The following is a 19,857-nucleotide window of genomic DNA, read 5'->3' as shown; positions in this document are numbered from 1 at the left end:
ATAAGTAATTAAACACATACATATGGCCACAAATTACTACTATCATAACTTGTTAACAAATTCCCAAATTAATCTCCACCAAGGCAACAATAACCAATAGACTTAAGCAGACACCAGGCAAAGCATTTTTCACCTTACAAATTCAACATGAGGTTCCTTTCAATTTGCTTCCTTTGCAGACAGTTGTAGGCTTACAGCTGCTTAGATATTATATGCCTCTGCCTTGCACACACAAACTCCTTTCTGTTATACCCAGCCTTTCCCTTTTGATTGTAAATTCTCATTGTATCACCAGGCCCTTTGAACCCATTTCATAGTACCAATTTTATTAGTAATATAAACATTGCTTGGTATCTCCTAGTTAGGTGCAAGATTTCATCCCTGGTCTTTGCATGGCTTATTTTACAAAATGTAGATACACCCTTTATCTTACTGTTTACATCTCAAAACTACTATCCATCAAAGCACCCAGACTACCTGGCTTTAATCCAAGTAACACACACACACTCACAGACACATACTAAACCTCTATTTAAAAAAAATTCCAATAACATTACATACTTTAATAACGCTTCATGACACTTAGCATGTAAGGTGTGAGGGGAAATTGCATTTTTTAGATAAATGGAGGGATTATTGGATTTCAAAGGGATCTTAGTCTGTTTACAACTAGCTAGATAAGCAAGGCTAAGGACTGTTTATTTTTCCTAAAGGTTACTGACAATATTGGCAACATAAGAGTTTTTATATTATGTGGAAGATATGGTTTCAAAGACGTATGGAACAATAGAATTTACATATTAAAAAGACGGAAACGTATAAAGGAGAATGAAAGGCTGTGTGGAAGAAGGTCATGTAAGATCTAACAGGAGTGTGTGAAACAGCCTCAATGAAGCCATTTGTGCATAAGTCTGCTTTAAAACAAAACTGAAGTTGGGGAAAAGCCATTTGGAACTCCATTGTCAAGTGGGTATTGTGTTAAGTTGCTGGTTCTGTTTTAAATCTAAAATCTATTTTGGATTATTACCTTAAAGAGGGTGTAACTGGGGAGTCAGGTTAATTAGGAATTTTAAGTTATTATAGTAGTGAGTAATTGTAGTCTTATGTATGTGTTGAAATCTTTTTTGTTAATAAATTTTAATTTAATTTTTAAAATCTGTAACTGTCTTGGTTGACTTATTACTTCTGAATTCAGTGCACATATCTCATAATAAATGCAAATTGCAAAACTGTTGTGATAGTGTGACCAAGTTTCCATTGTGGATTTGGTCTGCCTGGCACACATCATCTGCCATATCATAACAAACTGGAGGGTCTTTGTGGGATATTCTAAATTTCTGATTGGTTTGGAGTTGATGAATCTTAAGGTTACGAATACGAGAAGCCCATTGAATTCAGGAGTTGGTGTAAGGGATTTTAAAGTGGTGAGACTGCAAAACGGGCTGTATCCATGGCTAAAACTTTTTTGTAAGCAGAAGATATAACTCTGATTGGTTTACAAAAAGTATCTAAGGGTAATTTAACAGAATTGGCAGATAAATTGCAGTTGGGGTTACCTGTAGCGGGGGAGAAAAAGCAGACATAGTTGAAGTGATAGCACAGCATTTGAAATTGGAAGTGATACCTGATACTAATGAGTCACAGCTGGAAATAGTGAGACTTCAGTTACAAATTAAGAAGCTTGAACCTGAACAAGCAAAAGAAATGAAAAAACTTGAATTAGAGGTACAGAAAGAGAAAGGGCAGAGAAAGAAAAAGAGAGGGTGTTTCAAAGAGAATTAGAGATGTGAAAACTTGAGCTTCAGAGGGAGAAGTTAGCAATGGAGGAGAGAGAGAAGGAACGAGAAAGGGAGTACATGCTTAAAAAGCTGGACTTTAAAATAGAGATCTCAGATGCTGAGGAAGGTTCTGATGATTAATAAAACTTCAACCTAAAATCCAGTGGCGAGATGTTCAAATTTGTGCAAGCTCTTCTTAAATTTGAAGAAAGGGATGTAAAGGCACTCCTTATTTCATTTGAGAAGATAGCTAAGCAGATGAAACGGCCACATGAAATCTGGACATTGCATTTACAGTCTAGGTTAGTGAGTAGAGCTCATGAGGTTTATGCTCCACTGTCGGAAAATGTGTCAGTGGATTATGATGTGGTAAAATATGCTAGTTAGAGTGCATATGAGTTGATTCCTGAAGCATACAGGCAGAAGTTTAGGAATATAAGGAAATAACCTGGGCAAATTTATATTGAATTTGAGAGAGTAAAACAAAGTAATTTTGACCAGTGGATATGGGCATTAAAGGTAGAGACAGCATATGTAGCTCTTAGAGAAGTAATTTTTTTGCAAGAACGTAAAGATTCAATTCCTTTGGTGGGGTTAAAATGGTAAGACAAGCAGCAGAGATAAGACCATAAGACATAGAAGCAGAAATTAGGCCATTAGGCCCATCGAGTCTGCGCCGCAATTCAATCATGGCTGATAAGTTTCTCAACCCCATTATCCCGCCTTCTCTCCGTAACCTTTGATCAAGAACCTATCTATCTTGGTCTTAAATGCACTAAATGATCTGACCTCCACAGCCTTCTGTGGCAATGAATTCCATAGATTCACCAATTTCTGGCTAAAGAAGTTTCTCCTCATCTCTGTTCTAAAAGGTCTTCCCTTTACTCTTAGGCTGTACCCTCGGGTCCTAGTCTCTCCTACTAATGGAAACATCTTCCCCACATCCACTCTATCCAGGCTTTTCAGTATTCTGTAAGTTTCAATCAGATCCCCCTCATCCTTCTAAACTCCATCGAGTATAGACCCAGAGTCCTCAAACGTTCCTCATATGTTAAGCCTTTCATTCCTGGGATCGTTCTTGTGAACCTCTTCTGGACCCTCTCCAGGGCCAGCACATCCTTCCTGAGATACAGGGTCCAAAATTGCTCACAATATTCTAAATGTGGTCTGACCAGAGCCTTATAAAGCATCAGCAGCACATCTCTGCTTTTATATTCTAGTCCTCTTGAAATAAATGCCAACATTGCATTTGCCTTCCTAACTACCGACTCAAGCTACAAGTTAACCTTAAGAGAATCCTGGACTAGGGCTCCCAAGTCCCTTTGCACTCCAGATTTCTGAATTCTCTCCCCATTTAGAAAATAGTGTATGCCTCTATTCTTCCTACCAAAGTGCATAACCTCACACTTCCCCACGTTGCATTCCATCTACCACTTCTTTGCCCATTCTCCTAACCTGTTCAAATCCTTCTGCAGCTTCCCCGCCTCCTCAATACTATCTGTCCCTCCACCTATCTTTGTATCATCTGCAAACTTAGCCAGGATACCCTCAGTTCCTTCATCTACATCATTAATGTATAAAGTGAAAAGTTTTGGTCCCAACACTGACCCCTGCGGAACTCCACTAGTCACTGGCCGCCATCCTGAGAAGGACTCCCTTATCCCCATTCTCTGCCTCCTGCCAGACAGCCAATCTTCTATCCATGCTAGTACCTTGCCTCTAACACCATGGGCTCTTATCTTTCTGAGCAGCCTCCTGTGCAGCACCTTGTCAAAGGCCTTCTGGAAGTCCAAGTAGATAACATCCATTTATCTAACCTACTCGTTACCTCCTCAAAGAATTCTAACCGATTTGTCAGGCATGACCTCCCCTTGATGAAACCATGCTGACTTTGCCCTATTTTATCATGCATTTCCAAGTATTCTGAAATCTCATCCTTAATAAGGGACTCTAAAATCTTACCAACGACCGAGGTCACACTGATCGGCCTGTAATTTCCTGTCTTTTGCCTCACTCCCTTCCTAAACAGGGGGGTTACATTAGCGAGTTTCCAGTCCTCTGGGACCCTCCCTGCCTTCAGTGATTCTTGAAAGATCACCACTAAGGCCTCCACTATCTCTTCAGCTATCTCCTTCAGAACTCTGGGGTGTAATCCATCTGGCCCAGGAGATTTATCCACCTTCAGACCTTTCAGTTTTCCTAGCACCTTCTCCTTGGTAATGGCCACCATACTCACCTCTGTCCCCCGACTCTCTTGAACTTTGGGGATGTTACTTGTGTCTTCCACCATGAAGACTGACGCAAAGTACCTATTCAGTTCCTCTGCCATTTCTTTGTTCCCCACTACTACTTCTCCAGCGTCATTTTCCAACGGCCCAATGTTCACTTTTGCCTCTCTCTTACCCTTTATATATCTAAAAAAACTCTTACAATCTTCTTTTATATTACTGGCTAGGTTACCCTCATATTTAATCTTCTCCCTCATTTCTTTTTTAGTTGTCCTCTGTTGGTCTTTGTAGGCTTCCCAATCCCCTGGTTTCCCACTGCTCTTCGCCGCATTGTATGCTTTTTCTTTAGCTTTTATGCTGTCCCTGACTTCCCTTGTCAGCCATAGTTGCCTCATCCTCCCTTTAGCATGCTTCTTCTTCCTAGGGATGAATTTTTGCTGTGTCTCCCAAATTACTCCCAGAAACTCCTGCCATTGCTGTTCCACTGTCTTTCCTGCTAGGCTTATCTCCCAGTCAATTCTGGCCAGCTCCTCCCTCATGCCTCTGTAGTTGCCTTTATTCAACTGTAATACCGTTACATCTGAATCCAGCTTTTTCCTCTCAAATTGCAGGGTGAATTCTATAATATTATGGTCACTTCCTCCTAAGCGTTCCTTCACCTTAAGCTCCCTTATCAAATCTGCCACATTACACATCACTAAATCTAGAATTGCCTGTTCCCTAGTGGGCTCCACCACAAGCTGCTCCAAAAAGCCATCTTGTAGACATTCCACAAATTCCTTTTCTTGGGATCCACTACCAACCTGATTTTCCTAGTCTACCTGTGTATTGAAATCCCCCATGATCACTGTAACCTTGCCTATCTTACATGCCTTTTCTATCTCCTGGTGCATCTTGTGCCCCACATCCTGATTACTGTTCGGAGGCCTGTACATGACTCCCATTATGGTTTTTTAACCTTTGCAGTTCCTCAACTCTACCCACACAGATTCTACATAACTGATGATTATGAGTTAGTTCATAGATCTAAACATTTTTCTCGCCACCCTTTTAAATCCGAGAAGGATAGAAAGTGGGAAGGTGAAAGGAAGGTAGTTAGTCAGGGAAGAGAAGGAGTAATTGGAAATTCTCTGCAAGTTTTCTCTCAGGCTAAAAAGGTGCTGAGGGTAGAAATGACACTTGAAAATTGAGGTGTTTTCATTGTAATAAAGTTGGGCACATGAAATCATTGTGTTGGAAGTTACAGGGAAAATCTGTTGCAGTAATTGGAATGCAGAAAAGTTCTGGAAGTAAACGTACTGTGGGTTCTGAGGTCTAGCCCAGGAAAAGCCAGTGGTTTGTGTACAGGTGGAACAGGAAGAATCAGTGATAGGTAAAGAAATGGGAATGTGTTCACAATTTACCCAAGGGAGTTTGGAAAAGCAGGTTGCAGAAATGTTTAAGAATTTGTATGTGAAGAGGAAGTCTTTCCATGCATACAGGACGGAGTAGGTAAAGATACTAAAATTTTAAGAGACAGATGGGCTAGACAAATCTTAATGTTATGGAATAATGGTGATACTGGTTGTTCAATGGGAGTATTGCAGGAAAAGGTGATAATAAGTGGTGTTCAAGGAGATGCTAAACCTATTCCATTGTGAAAGGTAAATTTAAAGAGTAAATGGAAAACAATTGAGGTGATTGTTGGAGTAGTGGAAAAATTGCCCAATGCAGTTGTTCAATTTATTTTAGGTAATAATATAGCTGAGTCACAGCTGTGGGTGATGTATATGGTAGTTGAGCAGCTGTAGAGGTACATTCAACAGAGAGGTTGCAGAAAGCATCCTGGATTGTTTCCAGATTATGTAGTAATGAGATCAAAAGCTCACAGGTTGAAACAAGAAGAAGAGGAAATTAAAAGGCAGGGAGAAGGTGTTGAAGTTCAATTTGCTGCTATTATCTTTGATAATATTGTTCAGGGAGAAATAATGGAGAGAATGAAACTGGAGTGTTTAGTTCAGTTCAGCTGGTAGAGTTACAACCAAAGGATCCACGAATAAAGCAGTTATATCAGACAGCTTACTCAGAGGCAGAATGTAGTCCAGAATGTTATTACCTTAAAGGTAATGTATTAATGAGGAAGTGGTGAGCGTATCAAGTTTCAGCAGAAGAAAACTGGTTGGAAGTGCATCAAATAGTTATATCATCTGGATACAGAAATGAAATACTAAGAATTGCTCATGAAATTCCAATAGGGGGACATTTAGGAATTAGACATCGGCGAAAATACAAAAACATTTTTATTGGCCTGGATTGCATAGCGACGTAGTTGAATTCTGCAGGACATGTCACACATGTCAGGTAGGGAAGCCACAAGCAGTGATTAAGCTGGCACCTTTAATTCCAATTCAAGCATTTAAGGAACCTTTCATTAGGATCATGATTGATTGTGTAGGACCCCCTCCCTAAGGCTAAGGGCAGAACTTTCCATGCCCACCAGCAGCAAGCATGACAGGTGGTGTGCACGGACAATATGGCACAATCTGTTTCATGACGGTGGGAAGGCAAGTAGTGATTGTCTGCTCAGCCTGCCGATGGCAGTCTGCATTTCCCGCCAACGGTTTTCTGAGAGCTTGTTGCGATATATCAGCATATCATTAAAAGGCCATCCTGCCAGGCTCTTGGACCCTCGCCGAATCGTCCGTCGACATCAGTGGAAAAACATGTCAACCTGTTTCACAACAGCACACAGCCATCGTGCACTTGACGGCCAGCACTTTGGGTGAACTGAAGATGAGTGAACAGTATTGTTCTGCAGAGCTTGCCAGGGCCGCCTGTTGCTTTGCAGGCTTCAAGGACACCGGGGGATCAGGGTTAAGTGCCATCCTGCCTTGGGGGCGACTCATAAGGGTGAGTGGAGGTAAGTGTCACCCTGTCTCAGAGGTGACTTTTGAGGGGGAGGGGGAGCAAGTGCAGCCCTGTCTCTGAGGCAATGGGTGAGTTGAGGGAGTGGGTGGGAAGCACAGTCCTGCCTCTGAGGTGACTTTTGAGGGGGAGGAGAGGCGTGCAGCCTTGCCGCTGAGGCGACTTGGTGGGGGTGGAGTGGGGAAAGTGCAGCCTTGCTGCTGGGGCGACTTGGTGGGGGTGGAGTGGGGAAAGTGCAGCCTTGCTGCTGGGGCGACTTGGTGGGGGTGGAGTGGGGAAAGTGCAGCCTTGCTGCTGGGGCGACTTGGTGGGGGGGATGGTTAAGGGTAGCCCTGCCTCTGAGGTGACTGGGTGGGGGGCAGGAACGCGAGGGCAGCCCTGCCGTTGAATGTAGTGCACAAGCATTTGGGGTGGGGGGATAGGACAAGTGAGAGAAGTGGCCAAGCATTTGGGAAACCTGTAGAAAGTGATCATTCCCCTGCAGCTGAGACAGTTCAGGTGCATCCACATTGATATGATTGGGTTCGGGCTCCCAGCTTATCTGTCCACTAAAGCAACACAGAGGCATCAAAGTGCCACCAAGTTCTCCAGAGCTCCCCCCATACCCCGCCCCCAGCACAGACTGCATATTCATGGGCACTTTAGTGGACTGCAGAGCAGTGGGACTGCACACATTGTACAATCTCCTCGCTAAAGCTGGCCATGTAGCAGTCACTGGAGGTGCTCACAGCCCCTTGCAATGTCAGCATCCCAGTTTGGACCAGTCTCCCCCATGGTTCAAGCTAACAGGGCAGCCTTGCAGCACACTAATCTCTGGCCATCTGAGTGATGGCCAGCACTCTCCGGGAAGCGTTAAGGGGCAGTCACACTAACCAGGACAGGTTCTTAATACACCCATGCTAATCACATGCCTCTCCCTTTCATCCTGCAGGAGGATACATCAGGATCATGGAGCCTGGTGACCTAGCTATATTGCCTGATGGCCTACAGAGTGCAAAGAAGACAGAGGAGAGAGTGACTGAGGCTCCTGGCTGTGCAGAGACAGGAGTGGCAACATCAAGAAGGGGAGGCTGGGGCTCCCACACATGCCACCCAAGAGCCACGGCAAGCTGTATCAGGCTGGCGCCAGTGACACCCACGGTCTATAGACACTGCCTTTCATTCCTGCAGATGGCCGAGAACCAGTGTCGCTGAAGACTGCAAATGTCTACGTAACTGATCGCTCACATCTGCCAGTTACTGCAGGGTTTGGTGCCACGGGGACAGGGAGGGCATCCACTGTCAGTAGCCGTGAAAGTGACCATGGTGCTCAATTTCTAGGCCAGTGGCTCCTTTCAGGGCTCCACAGGTGACCTCTGTGGGATCTCACAAGCCTCCACCCACAAATGCATCCACGAGGTCACAGATGCCATCTTTGTGAGGGCACACAACTTTGTGCATTTCGCCCCGGACCAGGACAGCCAGGATGTAAGAGCAATTGGATTCACTCAGATCTCGGGTTCCCACAGGTGCAGGGTGCCATCGATTGCACTCATGTGGCGCTCAGATCTCGTCGCAACACACATGGACTACATCAACCGCAAGGGCTTCCATTCTCTGAAGGTGCAGCTCATGTGCGACCTCCAGAAACGCATCCTGCAGGTGTGCGAATGTTTTCCAGGGAGTGTGCACAATACCTCCATCCTCAGTCGGTCACAGATTTCTGGAGTCTTCCAGGGTCCACAGAAGCTGCAGGGATGGCTCCTCGGGGACAAGGGCTACCCACAGAGAACGTGGCTGATGACACCCATGTGGCGGTCTCAGGCTGAGGCAGAGCGATGATATAATGAGGCTCATGCTGCAGCTCGCACCTTGGTGAAGCAGACCATTGGGATACTGAAGATAAGGTTCCGGCGCCTGGACCGGTCTGGTGGAGCCCTGCAATATAGTCCACAGAGGGTGTCACGCTTCATCATCATTTGCTGCACCCTTTAAAACCTGGTGCTCCAATGGGATGAGGAGCTGGCTGAGGAGGAGATGGAGGAGCTGCAGGTCTCCTCCAAAGAGGATGACGTCGATGGGGATGAGGGTGAGGGGGTTCTCAGAGGCGATAATGTCGGGGATGAGGCCCTTTCACTAGCTAGACAAGGCAGGCGTGTTCGGGAGGCTCTCATAGCTGCTAGATTTGAGGAAGATGATCACAACATGTAGGGAGTTGACCCCATAGTTCCTCAAATCACATTTGTGAACGTTTGACTCTAGTCTGGCTTATGATAGCATGAATACCCTCTGTGAGAATGCTCCTGTCATGGAGAGGCAGTGGAGGTCCTAATAGTCAATCCATTGCAGAAGGATGATGACATAAATTGAGAACACTCCATAAATCTTCACACAGTCTCTAAGAATGTCTGACTCCTGTCTGGCGCTGAGGGCAGCTTGCTTGCACTCCCTGATCAGGGTCATATCATAGAGGCACAGCCATGAAACTTTAGAAGCACCTGATGCTTTGTCCATCTTCAGCACATGAGCCCTTTGGGAGCTGGAGCACAGCATCAGTGGTCACAGATGTTGAACAGATGGGGGTCAGCCCCTCCTTAAAAGTGCTGTGGTGCCTGCCGGTTACATTCTTGGCAGCAATGACAAGCACTGCCAAGATGCAGGCATCAGAAATGTTTCCAGGTAGTGTGATGCCGGACCATCACCTTGGTCTGAAGGCTGCAGAGAACACAGGGAAGAGACCCTGGACTGAGACACCTGCCTTTATCTTGTGCTGAAAGGTTTCACATCTGAGTGACAAGAACACTGCTCTTCAGAACAAGGAAGGGAGACATTCTTGGGAGTTTATTGACAATAGTGAACAGTATGTACAAGTGATTAACACCCATGCAGGCTATGCAATTAATTCTCCTTAACTGTCCTAGCCCTGTCGCTATTTCCTGGTGCTCCCCGGACATCCACAGTGGAGGTGGAGGCAGCCTACTACCCACCATGCCGTCAGTGATGACTTTGGCGGGCGTCCTCTGGAGGGCTGAAACTTGGAGGGCCCTGGTCTGCTTTCAGAGTCCTGCTGTATGGCAGTGGCACCCTCCTCAGTCTGCAGAGCTAGAGCTGCTGAGGTCACAGGAAGAGGGGAGTTGGATGAGCCGGACACTCTCCGAGTCACCTGGATGGATGGGCCCAGAGTGTGCATCTGCAGATCCTGCTCCCAATGGGTGCCCAGGGGCCCCTGGCTGACTTCTTGAGGAGTAGGGGTAGCTGGAGTTAGATTGAGCTGTCCAGCACACCTCTCGAGTACACACTGTTGGAGGCCAACTATGGCATCAGCGATGAAGTTGAGCCTGCACAGCAACAAAGTCCTGGACCAATGTCTCCATGGCAGCCGTGATCCTACCAGTATTGACCTCAGTGCATTAACATATCAATACTATCACCTCAGATTGAAAGTGGGCAGAATCCTCCATAATGCCTTGCAATCTGAGGAGTACAGCGGATATCCCTTCCTGATGTTCCCGGGCTTGCCTTTGCATCTCCAGCAACTGAGGTATGACCAAGTCTGGAGGCTTGTTATCTGACTCGGACTCAGCAAATTTCTAGCCTCCAGCAGTCCTCAGAGTACCAGAAACCTGGGAAGTCCCTGCCACCGCCTGCTGTGGATCAGAGAGTTGCGATATGCTCACCAGATTGTAACCCCGAGGCTACTCTCAAACTAGGTCCCACTGAGGTGTGTGTCTCTGCGCTGGTGGAGGGTGTGTGAGCACTGTGATGGGTCTTCAAGGGGGGTGCCTTCAGATTCCTCTTCAGAAGTTTCTTCGGGGCTTGACTGGAGGTCCTGGGTTACGGATTCCATTGGCTGTTTCCCAGATGTGCTTGCGAAAGTAAGGAGAGAGAATTAGTGCATGGCAGTGGCCTGTGAAACAGGACACATCACTCACAGCATAGTTATTTGATGAACATTGCACTGCTCAATCCCCACTTGGTACAGCACTGTCGACCTCACCATCAGCATAGGAATGGTCCAGATCCTTGCTGGCCAGCTGCTTGACTCTATTTTCAAAGTCTGGATTGGTGATGTTGCTGCCCCTCCTGTGGCCACAGTGAGGCTAGAGAACATCATGGTGGGCCTCCACGGCATCCAAAAAGCATTCCAGGGATGAATCACTGAATCAGGGGGCTGCAGTCTTCTTGCCTTTCAGGGCCATGTCTTCTGTACAGCAGGCCTGCGCTGGAAGCACTGAGAGGTGTGTGCGCAGCTGCACTTTAAATATGGTGCCCGACGTGAGAAAGCGACAAGGTGACATCATGGCGGACAAATGAAAGCCCATCCCCATTGAAACGGTGTGATTCCCAGGAACGCATGATTAATGAGGCGAATTTGGGATGGTGTGAAAAGCTGCCATTAGGGCGGTGGGTAGATTGTCCTTTTTACCATGCGCTACTGCACTAAGTGCCAATCTGGGATGATTCCATGAGTAGCATGGGTCTGCTTTAATATGGACATACAAAGTCTTTGGCCTGAATTTTTGTTTTTGCTTCAAGCGCGCAGAGTCAGGAGAATTCCTGGCTCTGCGAACCTGACTCCTGATAAAGTTCCCTGGAAGTTCATTCTGGGAGAGGGTGGGGTTGTAGGTTTCCATTATGGGGGAGTGGGCAGAGTTTATATGGGAGTCAAGCCTCCCATCCATGGAAAGATTTCATGGGCAGCCAAAGTGCTGTTGCATATGGAGGTGGGCTGGGCATAATGTCCACGTCGGTGGCTTGGCACTTTGTCTCAACTGTAAAAAAAGGAATGAAACAAAAAACATCCCTCCAGCACTGACCCCCAAACTCCCCATGCCCCATCCATGCTCACCCAAGCCATCTCATGCCCCTCATCCACATCCCATGGCCCTTTATACCCTCCAATGCCAACCTAAACCCCTCCACCCATCCAACTTTTATAGCCAATATGCCAACCTAATGCCAGCACATGCCAGCCCATGCCCCCACTCACCACTCTTTGCCCTTGTGCCCTCCATGCCAACTCGCCCAATATCCATAGGACCAAGCTAAGATTAAATAAAGTCCTTAAGTGTCTATTGATTAACTCACTATGTAAGAAATAATTGTCATTGATAAAAACCCATTCACTACATTTAACTTCCTTTAATCCTTTATAAGAACAAGCATTTGTATTCATAGTCCTTATTCAAAGACCTTATAACCATTTGGAGCTATCAATCAAACTATGAACTGCCAGGCACCCCACTGTGATGATAGGTTGTGAAATCAGTTGTGCAGCGCTAATCTTGTAATGGTAACCCTCATGCTTATGTTAACAGGCAGAGTGAAATAGCAAGTACTAATTTTTTTCAACGCTACAGAACTAAATATTTTTCTAATTTTTAAAGGGGAGATTTCAATGCCTTGACAGCTCCCTTTGACAGTTCCAATAAGGTTGGCAGTTCCAATTAGTTTTTTTATGCACACTCATGCCTACTTTTAACAACACCAAAGGGCACTTGACCTCACCAAAGGTGGCCCTGGACCATATCCAAAAGGATATGCTACCTCTCCAAAGAACTCTGGTAAGTTGGAAAAACTCAGCAGGTCTGGCAGCATTGGCGGAGAAGAAGAGTTGATGTTTCGAGTCCTCCTGACCCTTTTCTTCTCCGCTGATGCTGCCAGACCTGCTGAGTTTTTCCAGGTAATTCTGTTTTTGTTTTGGATTTCCAGCATCCGCAGTTTTTTGTTTTTAACTCTGGTAAGTTTATACTTTGTCCTACCCATTCTAATATACGCAGTTGTATTTTCCACTCCCCCTTGCGAAAATAGCATCAGACTGAAGGCAGTTGTGCTCATGTGCAGCTGCCTCATTGAATCATGGGTGTCCAAACTTCAGCTCAGCTGTGAAAATGGTGAAGGTGGGGTTCAGGGTGTGAGGTTACTTATGGATCCAGGACTCTGGCGCCATGTTCACAAAGATGGAAAGCCTTTCAATCTGTGTGAAAATTCAGGCCTTTATTTCAAGGGAGTTATAAAATAAAGGAGGTCAATGTTTCCTCTGAGCTGCACCATTGTGCAGCCAGGCAGCAATTCAGACATACTGTGCAATGCAACAAATAGGCCGCATACAATCTGATGTTCATTTTAAGATATGCACACATGCGCCTGCACAACACTCTTAAATGCACTGAAACAAACAAGCTGCGGACTACAAAGATCAATTGGAGGAGGTTATACTTCAGTTATAAAGAGCCTTGGTGAGACCACATCTGGAGTATTCCATTTAGTTTTGGGCACCACACCACAGGAATATATTGGCCTTGGAAAGGATACAGCACAGATTCATCAGAATTATACTGGGGCTTAGATGGTTAAATTGAGGAAAACTTGGCTTGTACTCCTGTGGGTTAAGGCAGTTGCAGAGTCGTCTATTGAGATGTTTAAAATTACAAGGATTGTAAAGGGATATGGTTCAAAGACAGGTAAATGATGTTGAAGTATAGGTAAGTCTTAATCTCATTGAATGATGGAACTGGCTCAAGAGGATGAATGATCTACTCCTGTTCTTAAGATCGCAAAGTGAGGTTTGTATCAGGATGCTGTTTGAAACTGGCGATTTTAGAGTTTCATAATAATAGGGAAAAATAGTTGGGTACCATATCAGAATAATTTTTTAAATTAATCAGATTCATAGTTTTGTCACAGAGCTTCCTTGTGAAGACTTGTGTCCCATTACTTCGAGAAAGAGACTACTCCAGGTAGTGCTAAACATTGGGAAGATGTATATGCATTTTTCTGATAAAGGGCATCACAGAGTTTCTGTTCCAGGGCTGTATGAAATAATTAATCCCAAATTGTTATTTCTCTTCATTGGGCTACAGTTTGCATCTAGCTCAGACAGATGGGAGAAAATATAGTTTCTCAGATGGCTTTTTTTGGGTCTTGATGAAATGAGTTGCCGTGGCATTACTCCAGTTTCTGTTGAATAGGAGTCCAAAGTATGAATCTCTATTAAACTTTCGTATGATTATTTCCAATCTGACAACTTATCTAGTCACAATAAGGGTAGGCAGTTTGGAGAAAAAAGGAAAATAAAGAACTAGGCAGTTTTACAATAGTGAAGGAAAAGCTGAGAGCAGAATATCTTTGCAAGGATCAACTGCTGCTAATCACACGGAACAAATCAAATCAACTTTCCTCTGTGCAGTCATTTCTCAACTTGCGAAGAAAAATGCAAAATAATTAGAACTACTTTATATGTAACAAATTGTATAACAATTGTGTTAATTAAATGCAAATGGAGGACATTAATTGGGGTTTCAGTTGAGCACATATAAAGAGATACAAAGTCCATGTTCCATGTGTATATAGATTGTGCAATGTTGCAGCCCCCTTTTCACTATTTGAGTGGGTTACTCCTCAAGTTTTGTTTGCACATCAGCCTTAATGCTCTTAATCTTTGGCCACCTGGTGCAGAGGGGTGAGCAAGCAGATCACTGGATCTCCTTGCTAGCCCCCTCCTGGGCCTGGCCAAGATGACCATTAACAGGCCCACAGAGGGAATCATTTAATCCAGCTGCCTGCCCCTCCTTGGTTATGTCCACACCTGAGAGTCCCTGGAGAGGGAGCACGTGGTATGATCGGTACACTTGAGTCCTTCCCGACCCGTGGGAGCTGCAGGGGCTGGAGTGCATCATCAGCTCCAGGAATGTTATTTTAATTGGATAACTTTCCTTTGTCACTTTTGTTTTAGTTGCAGTACTCCCCCTTTAAGAGGCTGTTAATTAGTTAACTTGGCCATTTGGTTTAGTTTTCTCAAAAGACTATAAAGAGTCACTCACTGAAACTATGTGGTAGTTTAATTAGGTTATATGCTTGTAATGTACCTTCTTTTGCACAGATATTATTTGCAGGAGTTTGATACAACTGAAAGGCTTGCACTGCCACTTCAGACAGCAGTTAAGACTGAACCATATTGGTGTTAGTAATGAACTTGTTTAAAAAGTTTCTGTTTTTGTAACATTTTCCTCTAAATTATCATAAAACAGATTGTCTATTAATTGTATGGCAGTTATCACAAAATAAATAATCACCCCATCTCTAAATGATGAGCAGGATTTTAGGTCCTGCGGGCAGCCGTGCGCCCAGCCTGATCACTGCATGGTGACATGAGCGTGAGAGTTGGCAGCACACCCGCCAACAATTAAGAGGCCTATTAAGGCCCTTAATCAATTAATGTTAACCTAATTTTTGCTGCCCATCCAATCTTATGGTTGGCAGGCAGACAAATTGGCCAGACGGACTTTTGATTTTTTTAACAAACTTAATCTACAGGCGGAATGAGGTTTCCACAATTAAATAAAAAAATATAAATTATTGTGCAGAAGTTTTATTCTGTTGATATTATTGTGAGTGAGTCCCATGTCGGGACATTTTTTTCAGATTTTAAAAGTCTTTATTTTTGACCTTAAAATTGTTCAGCTCCCTGATGGGAGCCTTCAGTGCGCGCTCTCCGGACATTGCGCTCACACTCCTCCAGCCTCCCACCCCGGCAGCACTGAGGTTCTCTGTTAATTGGCCAGCCGGTGTGAAATCGCGGTCAGGGGATGACCGCGGGCAGCAGACTGCTTCCCGGCTGCTCCCAGGCCCGCCCGTCGCGCCTGTCCGACAACCCGAAAATCCTGCCTGAAGTGTATAATTCTGTGATTTACAGGATGTCTTAAGTACACAGAGTTGTGTAACAGTGACTAATAAAAGCTTTGGCAAGGAAATCAAAGGCTTGAAAAGAACAAATATACCTCTGTCAATATACTTAGTTTCTAAGATAACAACTTTATCATTTTTTGATAACTAGGAGAACTTTGTGTTTCATTCTTATTACAAAAGTTCTTAAAAGTAGTTCTATTCATTATTTGTATCAAGCACCATTAAAATGCTGACACTGGCATACCATCAATATTGAGCTACATGAAAATGGTGATATATTTTATACCACACAAGTTTTCAACACTAGTTTACATTCGTTAAATGTTACTAATTAATTATATGCTTAGAGATTTAGTTTAAGTATTGTAATTTCTCTTTCACCCTATCTTGAACACATTTTCATCAAAAACATGTTTTGCATTGTTGCTCAACAAAACTAGAGCTGACATTATCATTTAATATTTGATTTGGTACTAGTATTATTACAGCATTTCAGCACTACTTACTTCAGTTTAGTATATTAGACCAATTGCTATCAAAACATTAAACTCCTCCAGCTTTAAAACAAAGGGCCTGGAACGAGAGGTGAGCCAAATTCCCCAGGCCCCATATTTTCCACTTACATTGAAATATAAATCTGTTGTATCATTTCATATCCAATGGCCACAAAATGTAGTCATTATTTGTGAAAGACGTAGGTCTGCTAATCTACTACATAATCCCACATAAATATAATACATTATGCTACTGCATAAAATATCCTGTGACCACTGTGGCAATTAATATACATTGCTTCATATAGTATGAGCATTCACGTTATCCCAAAGTATATGAATTGGCCCAAAATCAGTTGGCTGTCAATTTCTTGTTCATAATATCATTCTTCAGTCTTTAAATACATGTCTAACTTTTTTTTAATACATTGTACTATAAGTACAAGCATTTTCAAAATGATAGCAAAATTGTATAAACTATATACCAAGCCATAGGTACAATCAGGTAATTTGAAACAAAGAATTTTGAATGAACAGAAAAAATTCAGTTGAACACCACTCGGCATTTTGTGACATAATAATTAAATACATTAAAACCAACTAAACTATTTGACAACATATACTTTAAACTATCAATGTAACCATTGAATGATATATAATATCTAGGAAAGGAAATCAACATTTAAAAAAGACACCAATACACCAGTGTACTGGAAAAAATAAAATTAGAGTAAAAAGTGCGGTTTATCCTCAAGGCTAGCACAATTTTCTCTCTGCCCTTTTCACAAAGTGTGGCAGTTATTTTTTTCTTTCAAAAAGTACTGAAATCTTGTGAGCACAATCATTTCCCCCCAAAAAAATTATACTTCAAATTAAAATTACAGAAATAAAATATTTTTTGATTTGTAGCACAATTGTGAACAAGTCATACATATATATTTACATAAATATGTTAACATTATTTTGACCTAAGAGAAACTGAAATTGCCTGAAAGGTAATGCATAGATCTCTTATATGCAACAAATAGATCATAACAAACACTGGACTGTTGGAACATTGGACATGCTGAGAGAAGTTTTTTGCAGATAACTGAAGATCAACACTACACTGGATGTTTGTATCTTATCACTACCTTAAATCTTTGGTGTCATTGGATTCATTAGTCCTCAAGTATTTTGGCATCACAACTACTTTGTTAACCAAAGTATGTTAAATTTACAATTCATACCTCTTCCCCAAATACAACAGTAATGTTTTTACTTGAATATTGAAATAGAGATATATTACTAGTTACCCACGCTAAAGTAACTGAGGACGTCTTTGGATAAATTAATCTTTTGAGATTCAAGAAAAGCATCCAATAACTTGTTTGAGTGACATCTAACCAAAAATGATCACCAGCATCCTATACTCTACTGCAAAGGCCGATCAATTAAGTTAATGGATTACTTATAATTAAAAATACAATTTGGGGATATTTAGCCTGGAAAAGCATCAGAAATTCTGCCCGTAAGAAAATCATGCCAGCTAGGTTCAAATCACAGATGTAAATAAATGCAGAATTTGTGTAGCTACGATGTGACAGCATTCCATCTTGTAAGATGATGGTTTACGCTGTGGTGATCAATTCTGTGTGAGGCATTACACCTAGTGTGGCTCGGAACCCTCACTCTAGCATGGCAGTCTTTGCCATATTTATTGCAGAGGAAGACAGCGGGCTGAGATAATTCAATATATATACATTTTCCTTTCTCCATCCAATGAGACATTTGCCTAACAAGTGCACAAAAATCCACAGCAAGGTAAAACTTCCATTGTTCATACATTTCTAATATAGCCCATATCCAATACTTGGTACTTAAAACAGGGAGTCTTGAAATACAAATGTTACAACTTTATAAAATATATATGTATGTATTTATATATACTTAAATTTGATCACTTTTTCCATTTTCAATACTGCAAAATGAATTGTTGTCAATAACTATGGCTAATAAGATTAGTAATTTTTATTAAAACAATTATTGATGTAGACCACAATCCTGTACTCCATACCATAAAAAGGCATATATTCTTCAGATGCAAATATTCCAACACTTCTGACTGCCTTACATCTGTTTAGCTGTGTTAGAATATTGCATTTTCAGTTTGTAACATTTTGTTCACCATGGATACCATGGAGATTTTCTAGTCTTGCCAGCAGTTATCAAAGAAAGGCAACATAATTTGCAGGTATCAGTCCAGTTTTGCCTTCATATGTTCCCTGTAGCCAGCCTGGTTCCACTGATGCATGTACTAGAATAAACAGAATGAAAATGATTTAATCATCATTAAAGTATACTGCATTTTAACATTAAACTTTTATTGCTGTTGAATCTAAGAGCTGAAGGCAACTTAAGCATTTCCAAAAACAAGCTTGTTTACTGTCAGTGCTTTTGTGTAACTGATATTGTACAAGAGCAATATGATAGTTTAGACATACAAAGTTCAAATAACCATGTAAAGGAAAATTCAAATCCACATAATGAAAAAAAACTGCTGGTATTCCCACAAATAGAATTGGTCTCAAAAACAAAACTCACTCACTCATTTTTCCAAAACTGCTTTATCCAATTCAAGGTCACATGGAATTGGAACCTATTCCGACAGGCAATGGGCACTAGGCGGGGTACACCCAGTCCATCAGAGGGCACACACTCACATGCGTACACACACAGATACACACACACGAAGGGGCAATTTAACTGTAGCCAATCTACCTAACCAGCATGTCTGTGGATGGTGGGAGGATCCCATGAATGAATTTAATAAAAAACCGAAGCACCTGGCAGAAACCTACTTGGACATGGGGAGAATGTGCAAACTCCACACAAACAGACAGCCAAGGTCAGAATCGAATGAAGATCTGTGGACCTATGAAGCAGCAATGCAAACAACTGCGCTACCATTGCCACCCAAAAGCAGAACTGAATGGATTTTAAAAATACGCATAAAACAATGTCTGGTGTTGAAGACTATATATGGAGCACCTTCACCCTGTCCTAATATTTACCTTAATTCATTCTTTTCCTGAATTTTGAAACAGGAGCTCCTTATTTTCCTCAGTCTTCCATTTTTCCTACAATGTGCATGCTTTAAAAACTCAAACTTGGTGGCACTCTGTATTTTGGGCCTTCGCCCATGATCTTTCTAAAACCAGAAACTTTTTCTAACAAGTAGATAAAATTCAAAATCCTAGTTATTTACTTGAAGAATCAAGTCACAAGATTCCATGATTTAAAACAAAAAAATTTACCATACAAAAGTCAACAAAGCAAACACAAAATACTATCTATCCTATACTCTAACATCTAGAATTAACATGGGTTAAAATGAATTAACAGGTAAATATAAACTATGAATTGCATGTTAAATGGAAGAAAATGACTAAGACAGATCTTTTGAATTGGCTCAGCAGTCCACTCAGAATTTGGTGATCACAGTCATAAAGTTCTTCAAACACTCTTCTTCACAAGGAATTTCAGCTTCTCTCCTTCTAAGAGCCAGTCTGATCGACAGCCGAGAGCAGCACACAACTAAACTGAGTTCCATGGGCATGGTCTTCACCACATATGGCACATGTCTGCAGAACCTGCTCAATTCAGCCTGGATGGTGTAGACCCACCAATGCTATCTTCCAGTAACAGAAACAGCCACAGCAACTTGTTCTCAGCTTCTGTATCTGGGCTGTCTTCTTCAGCTTGCTTGTTATGCACCAGTGGACTCATTAACTGCTACTGCTCAGC

General features: G+C 42.6%; 1 protein-coding gene across 1 annotated transcript in view; it reads right to left on the bottom strand.

Moving 5' to 3' along the window:
* Positions 1 to 16,473: 16,473 nt before the first annotated feature.
* arhgap42a (Rho GTPase activating protein 42a) overlaps positions 16,474 to 19,857 on the bottom strand; it is a 533,191-nt gene continuing 529,807 nt past the window's right edge. Inside the window, exon 24 of the mRNA XM_041199402.1 lies at positions 16,474 to 18,367. Within this exon, the coding sequence (XP_041055336.1) occupies positions 18,279 to 18,367 (89 nt within the window). The 3' untranslated portion in view covers positions 16,474 to 18,278. The remainder of the gene's footprint in view (positions 18,368 to 19,857) is intronic.

Source organism: Carcharodon carcharias, chromosome 11 (genome assembly GCF_017639515.1).
Source record: "Carcharodon carcharias isolate sCarCar2 chromosome 11, sCarCar2.pri, whole genome shotgun sequence".
Lineage (NCBI taxonomy): Eukaryota > Metazoa > Chordata > Chondrichthyes > Lamniformes > Lamnidae > Carcharodon > Carcharodon carcharias.
Note: the sequence above shows the minus strand (reverse complement) of the source record. Positions and strands in the feature narration are given on the sequence as shown.